At 44.1% G+C, this 13,102-nt stretch overlaps 1 protein-coding gene across 5 annotated transcripts in view; it reads left to right on the forward strand.

The window, feature by feature from the left end:
• The window catches only part of gria4a (glutamate receptor, ionotropic, AMPA 4a), a 147,340-nt gene that overhangs the window by 91,887 nt on the left and 42,351 nt on the right, over positions 1–13,102 (forward strand). For 4 of the 5 annotated variants that reach the window (XM_031795713.1, XM_031795716.1, XM_031795715.1 and 1 more), the window contains exons 11-13: positions 8,271–8,477; positions 11,839–12,054; positions 12,171–12,331. In XM_031795713.1, the coding sequence (XP_031651573.1) occupies positions 8,271–8,477; positions 11,839–12,054; positions 12,171–12,331 (584 nt within the window). Of the gene's footprint in view, positions 1–504; positions 7,455–8,270; positions 8,478–11,838; positions 12,055–12,170; positions 12,332–13,102 lie in introns of those variants that run through there. The other variant, XM_031795717.1, reaches the window with a different exon arrangement.

Here is a 13,102-nt window from a genome sequence, read left to right on the forward strand (position 1 = left end):
TACTGGCATGAAACAACTTGACAGGTGGAAAGTCAATATGGTATAGGAATCGACTATGCTGTTTTCTCAAATCAGTACAGATGACTGAGAGGAGGATTTGTTAGACTGTTGAGATGCACCCACATTGAAGCAGAGAGCAGAGCGCCCTCAGTGCCTCTAGTGGTCAGAACTGGTAGTGACACCCGTGTGTTTGACCAGTGTTCCTAAGGGTATTGTAGCAGTAGCAGGCCATGGTGAGGGAGGAGTGAGTAAGGGCTGTACGAGAGGAATCAGACATGTCACTGGCAGGTTGTCGTTATATTAATTTGGATTTCGTTGACGTCACCTGTCAAGTGTGAAAGAGAGAGGAGTTTTAGTCCGTTTACCTTATACCGTGTGTCCCCCCCTCCCTTCTCTCTATGGACGTCTCTCTCTTTCCCTCTTTCTCTCTCTCCCTCCCTCCCTCCCTCCCTCCCTCCCTCTCTCTCCCTCTCTCTCTCTCTGGATGATCTATGACCCTGTCAGATGGCCATGGCTAATGTTACCTCAGCCACCTCCTCCTCTTTGCAGCCACTGATGAGGAAGCCTCTGCTCCGACACTGAAGACTTACAGTACAGACAGACAGACATACAGATGGGAGATGGATTCACAGAAGGACTCACATACTGACAGACTGAGCCAGAGAGACTCTAGCTCTCTATCGCTCTGCAATTCTATTGCTGTGGAATTGAGAGAAGAGGAATCACAGGAAGACACAGATGAACCGACCGGCAGGACACTATCTATCTATCTAACTATCTATCTAACTATCTATCTATCTATCTATCTATCTATCTATCTATCTATCTATCTATCTATCTATCTATCTATCTATCTATCTATCTATCTATCTATCTATCTATCTATCTATCTATCTATCTATCTATCTATCTATCTATCTATCTATCTATCTATCTATCTATCTATCTATCTATCTATCTATCTATCTATCTATCTATCTATCTATCTATCTATCTATCTATCTATCTATCTATCTATCTATCTATCTATCTATCTATCTATCTATCTATCTATCTATCTATCTATCTATCTATCTATCTATCTATCTATCTATCTATCTATCTATCTATCTATCTATCTATCTATCTATCTATCTATCTATCTATCTATCTATCTATCTATCTATCTATCTATCTATCTATCTATCTATCTCTACATTTTATTTGTCATACCTTGGCTTGTTCTTCTCTATGTGGGAACTACAGACACAGGAAGTTTGAATGTTTTGGGAATTATCTTTTTGGATGTTCCGGGAATTTGAAAGGAATTATCATAATGCTTTTTTGTTTTTGAAGGAATTAGACTGGGTGCTGAGAAAAAGACACAGGTCAGACAGGGGCCATTCGTGCAGAAACACACACACCCACACAGATTGCGCATACTGTCACAAAAAGCACAACCTCAAAGCGTATGCATGCATAGACACACCTTCACTCAAAGAGAACATAACAATTGCGCACACACGCACGCAAGCACGCACGCACACATGCTACTGGGAGCTGCGTGTGTGTGTGCCAGATGCGACGTGTTGTCTGTGACGACTGAAATGAATGTTGCATCACCATGACGACGTCCCTGTTAGCCCCCACAGCTGAGAGTCGTCACATGACGTCACGCCCCCAGCAGATAGCAGCTCTAGGCATTCTGTTTCTCTGGTGTCCTCTAGACTGCATCAGAGCTGCTTTCACTGCATGGTCTCCCATCCTATAGCATTCATCTACATCGCTCTAGTCTAGATGAATCTGCAGCTAAGTTGTCCCCGATGTTGAAGTTGAGGAACTCTGGTAAACGTATTATGTTGTACTGCATATTGTATTGGCTGGCTGCACATTTAGGACCAGGGTTGGGGTTAGTTACATTTTTTTTATTCCAGCCAATACAGAAAGTAAATCAAATTCCAATTCTACATTTTTCTCATTGAATTGAAATTGGAATTTCAGTGTACTTCTTAAATTGTAATGGAATTGACCGCAACCTTGATTAGGAGCTGTCTCTTTCTGGTGCCTCTGCTGCTGTTTCACTGTTTTATGTCCTATCTACCTGAACCATTCTCCACTAAAACCTCTCTCTCTATTTTCTCTCTCATCTCGCTTTTCTCTTTCTCCCCTTTACCTTATCTTCTCCCATGTAAAACCCCTCTCTCTCTCTCTTGCCATCTCTACACTGTCTCAGCCCTCTCTTTCCTCCCTCCTTTCCTCTCTCCCTTTTCATCCATTCTCATGTAAGACATCTGACGTGGTGTTCAGCAGAATTAAACGTCACTTTTCCAAGCACACTCCCAGTATCCCTCCATGCACCTGCAATGAGACTACACACACACACACACACACACACACACACACACACACACACACACACACACACACACACACACACACACACACACACACACACACACACACACACACACACACACACACACACACACACACACACACACACACACACACACTGTAGCAAAAGAGTCTGCAACACACTGATAACAAAATTTAAAGTGGTTTAAACATGAAATAACCCACTGTTGGCAAAGCAAAGGTTTGTGCATTCGTACGTTCGTACGTTCGTGCGCGTGCATGCGTGTGTGTGTACTATCACTGCTAAATACTCTACAAAGTCTTCTATTCTGACGTTAAACTATTGCCCTTTTAATATGCTAATATTTTCAGAACAGTGAGGCAGGGTTAAAAAGAGAATTATCCAAAGTCATAAGTAGACTAAAAGATGAGCCCATGTTCTTTCTACACCATCTGTTCTCTAGATCCTAATACACAGTACAGTTCACCATCTGCTCTCTAGATCCTAATACACAGTACAGTTCACCATCTGCTCTCTAGATCCTCATACACAGTACAGTTCACCATCTGCTCTCTAGATCCTCATACACAGTACAGTACACCATCTGTTCTCTAGATCCTCATACGCAGTACAGTACACCATCTGTTCTCTAGATCCTCATACGCAGTACAGTTCACCATCTGTTCTCTAGATCCTCATACACAGTACAGTTCACCATCTGCTCTCTAGATCCTCATACACAATACAGTACACCATCTGTTCTCTAGATCCTCATACACAGTACAGTTCACCATCTGTTCTCTAGATCCTCATACACAGTACAGTTAACAATCTGTTCTCTAGATCCTCATACACAGTACAGTTCACCATCTGTTCTCTAGATCCTCATACACAGTACAGTACACAATCTGTTCTCTAGATCCTCATATACATTACAGTTCACCATCTGTTCTCTAGATCCTCATACACAGTACAGTTCACCATCTGTTCTCTAGATCCTCATACACATTACAGTTCACCATCTGTTCTCTAGATCCTCATACACAGTACAGTTCACCATCTGTTCTCTAGATCCTCATACACAGTACAGTACACCATCTGTTCTCTAGATCCTCATACACATTACAGTTCACCATCTGTTCTCTAGATCCTCATACACATTACAGTACACCATCTGTTCTCTAGATCCTCATACACATTACAGTTCACCATCTGTTCTCTAGATCCTCATACACGTTACAGTTCACCATCTGTTCTCTAGATCCTCATATACATTACAGTTCACCATCTGTTCTCTAGATCCTCATACACAGTACAGTTCACCATCTGTTCTCTAGATCCTCATACACATTACAGTTCACCATCTGTTCTCTAGATCCTCATACACAGTACAGTTCACCATCTGTTCTCTAGATCCTCATACACATTACAGTTCACCATCTGTTCTCTAGATCCTCATACACATTACAGTTCACCATCTGTTCTCTAGATCCTCATATACATTACAGTTCACCATCTGTTCTCTAGATCCTCATACACAGTACAGTTCACCATCTGTTCTCTAGATCCTCATACACATTACAGTTCACCATCTGTTCTCTAGATCCTCATACACATTACAGTTCACCATCTGTTCTCTAGATCCTCATACACAGTACAGTTCACCATCTGTTCTCTAGAGCCTCATACACAGTACAGTACACCATCTGTTCTCTAGATCCTCATACACAATACAGTACACCATCTGTTCTCTAGATCCTCATACACAATACAGTTCACCATCTGTTCTCTAGATCCTCATACACAGTACAGTTCACCATCTGCTCTCTAGATCCTCATACACAGTACAGTACACCATCTGTTCTCTAGATCCTCATACGCAGTACAGTACACCATCTGTTCTCTAGATCCTCATACACAGTGCAGTACACCATCTGTTCTCTAGATCCTCATACGCAGTACAGTTCACCATCTGTTCTCTAGATCCTCATACACAGTACAGTTCACCATCTGTTCTCTAGATCCTCATACACAATACAGTACACCATCTGTTCTCTAGATCCTCATACACAGTACAGTTCACCATCTGTTCTCTAGATCCTCATACACAGTACAGTTAACAATCTGTTCTCTAGATCCTCATACACAGTACAGTTCACCATCTGTTCTCTAGATCCTCATACACAGTACAGTACACCATCTGTTCTCTAGATCCTCATATACATTACAGTTCACCATCTGTTCTCTAGATCCTCATACACAGTACAGTTCACCATCTGTTCTCTAGATCCTCATACACATTACAGTTCACCATCTGTTCTCTAGATCTTCATACACAGTACAGTTCACCATCTGTTCTCTAGATCCTCATACACAGTACAGTACACCATCTGTTCTCTAGATCCTAATACACAGTACAGTTCACCATCTGTTCTCTAGATCCTCATACACAATACAGTTCACCATCTGTTCTCTAGATCATCATACACAGTACAGTTCACCATCTGTTCTCTAGATCCTCATACACAGTACAGTTAACAATCTGTTCTCTAGATCCTCATACACAGTACAGTTCACCATCTGTTCTCTAGATCCTCATACACAGTACAGTTCACCATCTGTTCTCTAGATCCTCATACACATTACAGTTCACCATCTGTTCTCTAGATCCTCATACACATTACAGTTCACCATCTGTTCTCTAAATCCTCATACACGTTACAGTTCACCATCTGTTCTCTAGATCCTCATACACATTACAGTTCACCATCTGTTCTCTAGATCCTCATACACATTACAGTTCACCATCTGTTCTCTAGATCCTCATATACATTACAGTTCACCATCTGTTCTCTAGATCCTCATACACAGTACAGTTCACCATCTGTTCTCTAGATCCTCATACACATTACAGTTCACCATCTGTTCTCTAGATCCTCATACACAGTACAGTTCACCATCTGTTCTCTAGATCCTCATACACAGTACAGTTCACCATCTGTTCTCTAGAGCCTCATACACAGTACAGTACACCATCTGTTCTCTAGATCCTCATACACAATACAGTACACCATCTGTTCTCTAGATCCTCATACACAATACAGTTCACCATCTGTTCTCTAGATCCTCATACACATTACAGTTCACCATCTGTTCTCTAGATTCTCATACACAATACAGTTCACCATCTGTTCTCTAGATCCTCATACACAGTACAGTACACCATTTGTTCTCTAGATCCTAATACACAGTACAGTACACCATCTGTTCTCTAGATCCTCATACACATTACAGTTCACCATCTGTTCTCTAGATCCTCATACACAATACAGTACACCATCTGTTCTCTAGATCCTCATACACATTACAGTTCACCATCTGTTCTCTAGATCCTCATACACATTACAGTTCACCATCTGTTCCCTAGATCCTCATACACATTACAGTACACCATCTGTTCTCTAGATCCTCATACACAATACAGTACACCATCTATTCTCTAGATCCTCATACACATTACAGTTCACCATCTGTTCTCTAGATCCTCATACACATTACAGTACACCATCTGTTCTGTAGATCCTCATACACATTACAGTTCACCATCTGTTCTCTAGATTCTCATACACAATACAGTTCACCATCTGTTCTCTAGACCCTAATACACAGTACAGTACACCATCTGTTCTCTAGATCCTCATACACAATACAGTTCACCATCTGTTCTCTAGATCCTCATACACATTACAGTTCACCATCTGTTCTCTAGATCCTCATACACATTACAGTTCACCATCTGTTCTCTAGATCCTCATACAAAGTACAGTACACCATCTGTTCTCTAGATCCTCATACACAATACAGTACACCATCTGTTCTCTAGATCCTCATACACAGTACAGTACACCATCTGTTCTCTAGATCCTCATACACAGTACAGTACACCATCTGTTCTCTAGATCCCCATGCACATTACAGTTCACCATCTGTTCTCTAGATCCTCATACACATTACAGTTCACCATCTGTTCTCTAGATCCTCATACACATTACAGTTCACCATCTGTTCTCTAGATCCTCATACACATTACAGTTCACCATCTGTTCTCTAGATCCTCATACACAGTACAGTTCACCATCTGTTCTCTAGATCCTCATACACATTACAGTACACCATCTGTTCTCTAGATCCTCATACACAGTACAGTTCACCATCTGTTCTCTAGATCCTCATACACAGTACAGTTCACCATCTGTTCTCTAGATCCTCATACACAGTACAGTTCACCATCTGTTCTCTAGATCCTCATACACATTACAGTACATTAGGATTCATATTTTAAGACTGTCCCTTTTGTACCGTCTATTAAAATGGAATAAGATGCATATTATGTACCTTCACAACAGATGGCATGAAATATGAACTCAGCTCGGGTTTAGACTGTTGATGAGATGATTTTGGTGTGGATTATGCCTTTAAGACCTAACTATGGGTTTGTAGGTTGGAGCAGCACGGCTATGTTTGGGAGAATCTCTGTCTGTGTTTGTGACTTCATTAAGAGTGATTCATGTTGAGTTAATGGAGAGAGAGAGATATATCTCAGAGGGGCTGCTAATGTGTGTATGATAATGAGGTTTAGAAAAATATGCTATGGACAACATGTACAAATGTGACAAGATTCTGCATTAAAGATAATGTACATTCTATTCATGTTTTGCCACTTGATAAATGCAAATATATGCACATCAGGCTTGATTCTACCTTGAGATCCATGTGAGTAACTCAGATATTCACACAACTCTCCCATTTACATTGAGTTACAGTGGTGTACACGGCTCAAGTTAGGACATATCCCAGTATGGCTTGAGATGTGTTTCTTTGGTGATATCATTCCAGACTAATGGTATGTAACTGATACAATGTAAACATGTCTCTAAAAATGGTATGCATTTATATTTCCCCCTTTGATTTGTGTAAAAACAATATGTTTCATTTGATGTGACCTATTTACCTGTGTGCTTTATTCTGGCAGGTTCCTTGGTGAGCCAGGAATGAAGTCTCTTGAAATGTATCAATTTCACTTGTAAATTAACATTATAAATGAAAACGTGTGCATGAATTTGATTTTTTAAATGTTATATTTCATATAATGTTTATACAGCTATTTCAATGAATTTGATAGATGTAAAAACCATTTGAAAGCCTATGAGTGTGAATACTATAATAGCTTCCTTTCACATTTCATACCTTCAATCATTTGAATCTGGGAGTGTAATCTGCTACGTCAGACGATTGTTCTCTAGACTAGAGGAAGAGGCCTCAGGCCTTGTACCACCTGTGTGTCTCTCTGGAACTACACCCTGCTGATGGATGTGCGTGTCAGTGTGTGTGTGTTTGCATGTCCATGTGTGTTCTTACTGCTAATTTCTCCTGTTTGAGGTGTAAAGGTTCTCTCCAGACAGAGAATTCAGCTTCTCTGTGTATCTACCTCCAGACCTGCTACCTCTTCGTTCTATAGCTGCTGACCTCTCTCTTCTACCATTCTGTCGTTCACTTGTTCTTTTTAACATACATCATCTGTGTGGAGTCAGCTTTTTTCTTCAAGAGGAGGTGCTTAGTCTTAGAGGGAAGACAGAGTACATAAACTTGGCACCAGTCACAGACTATGATGATATACAACAGTGCTCCTCACACAGTGGCCTTTTAAAACGCCCTGTAATATTTTCTTTGGTTGCCATAAAATGTTCTGTCTCAATCACTGTGGTAACGTCATCCAGTGGAGGCTTTGGCACCGCCTGAATGTCATTCCAAAAAGCTCCTCCCTCTCCAAAATAGGCCCCTGATTTGTTAGTCAGTGGTCAGTGTGAGTTCATTGGTCAGTTTGACCTCCCCGCACCACCCTCTCTGTCTCTGATTGGTGTGTTTGTGGATGTAGGAAGGTCCGTATGTGATGCTGAAGAAGAACTGGGAGATGTTTGAGGGGAATGACCAGTTCGAGGGCTACTGCGTGGACTTGGCCTCAGAGATCGCCAAACACATCGGCATCAAGTACAAGATTGCCATCGTCCCTGACGGCAAGTACGGAGCCAGAGACCCCGAGACCAAGATCTGGAATGGCATGGTGGGAGAACTGGTCTATGGGGTAAGGATGGAGAGAGGAAGGGGATGGAGGGAGGGAGGAATGGATGGAGGGATATATAGATGGATTTTGGAAATGGATACTTTTATTTCCTTATCTTTAGAGTTTGATGTAGCTATACTTGGGCTCCCGAGTGGTGCAGAGGTCCAAGGCACTGTATCTCAGTGCTAGAGGCGTCACTACAGACACCCTGGTTCAAATCCAGGCTGTATTACAACCGGCCCTGATTGGGAGTCCCATAGGGCTGCGCACAGTTGGCCCAGCGTCGCCGGTGTAGGCCGTCATTGTAAATAAGAATTTGTTCTTAACCGACCTGTCTAGTTAAATAAAGGTTAAATGTACTTATCTTTTGATTTAGGAGAGTTAAATCTTACTAAACAACGTACATCTACATGGTTAGATACTGTCAAAGTACTTTTTAATTAGACAGACAAGACATTTCAACCCATTGCATAATTTGCAGTTCTCCATCACCAGGAGATGTGCCTAAAGCGGTATTTCTTCATCCTGATCCTGGGGACACAAAGGGATACGTTGTAGTTTTTGATGCCTGATTGTTGTAGTTGTAGTTTTTGATTCCTGATTGTTGTGGTTGTAGTTTTTGATTTTGATTCCTGATTCCACTAATCAACTCATCATCAAACCTTTGATTAATGGAATCAGGTGTGTAGTGCTGGGGCAAAAAAACAAATGCATCCTGGGTCCCCAGGAGCAGGATAAGAAAACACTGGCCTAAAGAACCCGAAATGTGATCCTGATCTCTCAGGCTAATGTAGAAGACTAGCTAATCTTTAACATGGTTCTCTAACCCAGGGTTGGTAAATCTACTGTACCCTTGCCCTAACCCATTTTGTCTTTCACACTTGTAAACATTTAACCTCTAGCCCCCGTCCCAGCGTTGTCTCCAACCCCTATCTCTGCTGTCTGTCTCCTATATAGTCCCATGCTGTTATCGTTCCCTCTCATCTTCTATGCGTTGTCTCCGACCCCTATCTCTGCTGTCTGTCTCCTATATAGTCCCATGCTGTTATCGTTCCCTCTCATCTTCTATGCGTTGTCTCCGACCCCTATCTCTGCTGTCTGTCTCCTATATAGTCCCATGCTGTTATCGTTCCCTCTCATCTTCTATGCGTTGTCTCCGACCCCTATCTCTGCTGTCTGTCTCCTATATAGTCCCATGCTGTTATCGTTCCCTCTCATCTTCTATGCGTTGTCTCCGACCCCTATCTCTGCTGTCTGTCTCCTATATAGTCCCATGCTGTTATCGTTCCCTCTCATCTTCTATGCGTTGTCTCCGACCCCTATCTAAATAATTGCTGTCGTCTGCTGTCTGTCTCCTATATAGTCCCATGTTGTTATCGCTCCTTCTCATCTACTGTGCTTAATTTCTCTCATGATTCAGTCATATTTCCTCCAGCTGCCTGCTGGTACTCACATTGGAGCAGTGGCTGCAATCAGTTGATGACTAATCTACTTTGTACATTTTCTAAAACCAGGCTGCTCACTGACCATATCGGTGGTGTGTGCTTGTGTCTGTGTGTTCTGATTCCAGCGACTGTGCTGTACATGTGTGCGTTCTCACTCCGTAAGCACATTTTTACAGAATGAGTCATTACCAATCCCACAGTTCATTCTCTTTGAATAATTCCAAACATACCCAGTCGTGGCCAATCAGAGATCTGTTCTAGCTGAGGGGAGATAATGTATGTATCTGTTCCTCTGTCTCTCTGTCTCTTTCTTTCTCTCTCTCTCTCTCTCTCTCTCTCTCTCCTCTCTCGTCTCCATCATCTCTCTCTCTCTCCTCTCTCTCTCTCTCACTCTCTCTCTCTCTCTCTCTCGCACTCTTACTTTTTCTTTCTCCCTCTCGCAATCTTACTTTCTCTCTCTCCCTCTCGCAAATCTCACTTTCTCTCTCTCCCTCTCGCACTCTTACTTTCTCTCTCTCGCTCTTTATCTCTCACTCTTTCTTCTCCTTCTCTCTCTCTCTTCCTCTCTCACACTCTCGTCTCTCCTCTCTCTCTCTCTTCTATTTCCTCGCTCTTCTCTCCTCTCACTCTTTCTCCTTCTCTCTCTCTCTCTCCTCTCTCACTCTCTCACTCTCTCTCCTCTCTCTCTTCTCTCTCTCTTCTCTTCCTCTCCTCGCTCTTTCTCTCTCACTCTTTTCTCCTTCTCTCTCTCTCTCCTCTCTCTCTCACTCCTGTTTTTCTGTCTGGTTTCTCTAATCCTTTCTTCACCTCCTTCTCCCCTCTATATTGTTCACTATGTCTTTCTCTTAATTCTCTCATTCCCTTTCTTCCCTTGTAGGGAGAATGCATAATTGAACAGACATATAGTAGACAGTGTGTTGTTGATTATATGAATCCAAGGTGAATTGTTACAAGCACTGTAATAAGGATGTTCTCTCCCTGGTGTATGTGGTGGATTAAAAGAGAGACCTTCATGGTTGATTTGTATTCTAGTTTTCTGTATCTGGCCTTTATGAATTATTTTCTCTCTCAAATATTCCTTCCCATCGTCCTTTTCCTCCTTCCCTCCCCATCTATCCATCTGTCCCTCTCCCCATCCCTCCATCCCTCTCCCCCATCCATCCCTCTTTGTCCCCCATCCCAATCTCCCTCCCCCTCCATCCCTCCCCCTCCATCCCTCTCCCCCATTCCTCCACCCACCCCTCTTTCTCCCCCATCCCAATCTCCCTCCCCCTCCATCCCTCTCCCCATCCCTCCATCCCACTCCCCCATCCCTCCATCCCTCTCTCCCATTCCTCCATCCATCCCTCTTTCTCCCCATCCCAATCTCCCTCCCCCTCCATCCCTCTCCCCATCCCTCCATCCCTCTCCCCCATTCCTCCATCCATCCCTCTTTCTCCCCCATCCCAATCTCCCTCCCCCTCCCTCCCTCCCCCTCCATCCCTCTCCCCCATTCCTCCATCCATCCCACTTTCTCCCCATCCCAATCTCCCTCCCCTTACCTCCCTCCCCCTCCATCCCTCTCCCCCATTCCTCCATCCATCCCACTTTCTCCCCCATCCCAATCTCCCTCCCCCTCCCTCCCTCCCCCTCCATCCCTCTCCCCCATTCCTCCCTCTCCCTCCCTCCCCCTCTCCCTCCCTCCCTCCCTCCCTCCCTCCCCCTCCATCCCTCTCCCCCATTCCTCCATCCATCCCACTTTCTCCCCCATCCCAATCTCCCTCCCCCTCCATCCCTCTCCCCCAATCCTCCCTCCCTCCCCCTCCCTCCCTCTCCCTCCCTCCCTCCCTCCCTCCCTCCCTCCCTCCCTCCCTCCCTCCCTCCCCCTCCCCCTCCCCCTCCTTCCCTCCCTCCCTCCCTCCCTCCCCCTCCCTCCCCCCCCCCCCCCCCTCCTGTAGAAAGCAGAGATAGCAGTAGCCCCTCTGACTATAACCCTGGTACGTGAGGAGGTGATAGACTTCTCTAAGCCCTTCATGTCTCTGGGGATCTCCATCATGATCAAGAAGCCCCAGAAGTCTAAACCTGGAGTGTTCTCCTTCCTGGACCCTCTGGCCTACGAGATCTGGATGTGTATCGTCTTCGCTTACATAGGAGTCAGTGTGGTGCTGTTTCTGGTGAGTGTGTGTGTGTGACCACAATCAGCCGAATCAGCTGTGTAGAGCTGGGCTGGAATAAAAGCTAACTAGTTCCTCCTGGCCGACTCATGTGATCCTCTCTCTTCTGTCCCCAGGTGAGTCGTTTCAGTCCGTATGAGTGGCATGCAGAGGAGCCAGAAGAGGGCTCTACTGAGCCAGGCCCCAATGACCAGCCACCCAACGAGTTTGGCATTTTCAACTCTCTCTGGTTCTCACTGGGGGCCTTCATGCAGCAGGGCTGCGACATCTCACCACGGTGTGTGTGTGTGTGTGTGTTTGTGTGTCTCCTTGTCTGTGTGTGCCTGCCAACGTATCACTCTCTAATGTCAGAGTGCTTTTGTCCTGCATCCGTAGTTGCTTGTCATACTGAGTGTTGTGATTCAGACCAGTTGACTAAGTGTCAGAGAGCCTCTCTCTGTTCTAGTACTGGGACACGCACAGATGGCCTGTGTGAGAGGGGAGCTAAAGATGTGTCAAAGAAATACACACACAACTACACACTAAGTGTAGCTACATTTTGTTTGGGAGACGCTGGTTTGTTACACATTGAACTTTAATGCCCAACGGTGGGGAAAATAAATATATATAAATATATGAATATTTATTTTCATTTTATTATTGATATCCTCAGAATACAGTTTTCCACGAAACCGAGAAAGAGAGAAAGATACAGAGAGACAGGAGAGAAAGGGAGAGAGAGAGAGACAGAGAGAGACAGAGAGAGAGACAGAGAGAGACAGAGAGACAGGGAGAGACAGGGAGAGAGAGAGAGAGAGAGACAGAGACACAGAGAGAGAGAGAGACAGAGAGAGACAGGGAGAGAGAGAGAGACAGAGAGACAGAGAGACAGAGAGACAGGGAGAGACAGAGAGAGACAGGGGAGAGAAGTAGAGAGACAGAGAACAGAGAGAGACAGAGAGACAGAGAGACAGGGAGAGACAGGGAGAGGAGAGCGACAGAGAACAGAGACAGAGAACCAGAGACTAGAGAGAGAACAGAGAGACAGAGGCAGGGGAGACAGGGAGAG

The sequence above is a fragment of the Oncorhynchus kisutch genome, linkage group LG18 (genome assembly GCF_002021735.2).
Source record: "Oncorhynchus kisutch isolate 150728-3 linkage group LG18, Okis_V2, whole genome shotgun sequence".
In the NCBI taxonomy this organism is placed as follows: Eukaryota; Metazoa; Chordata; class Actinopteri; order Salmoniformes; family Salmonidae; genus Oncorhynchus; species Oncorhynchus kisutch.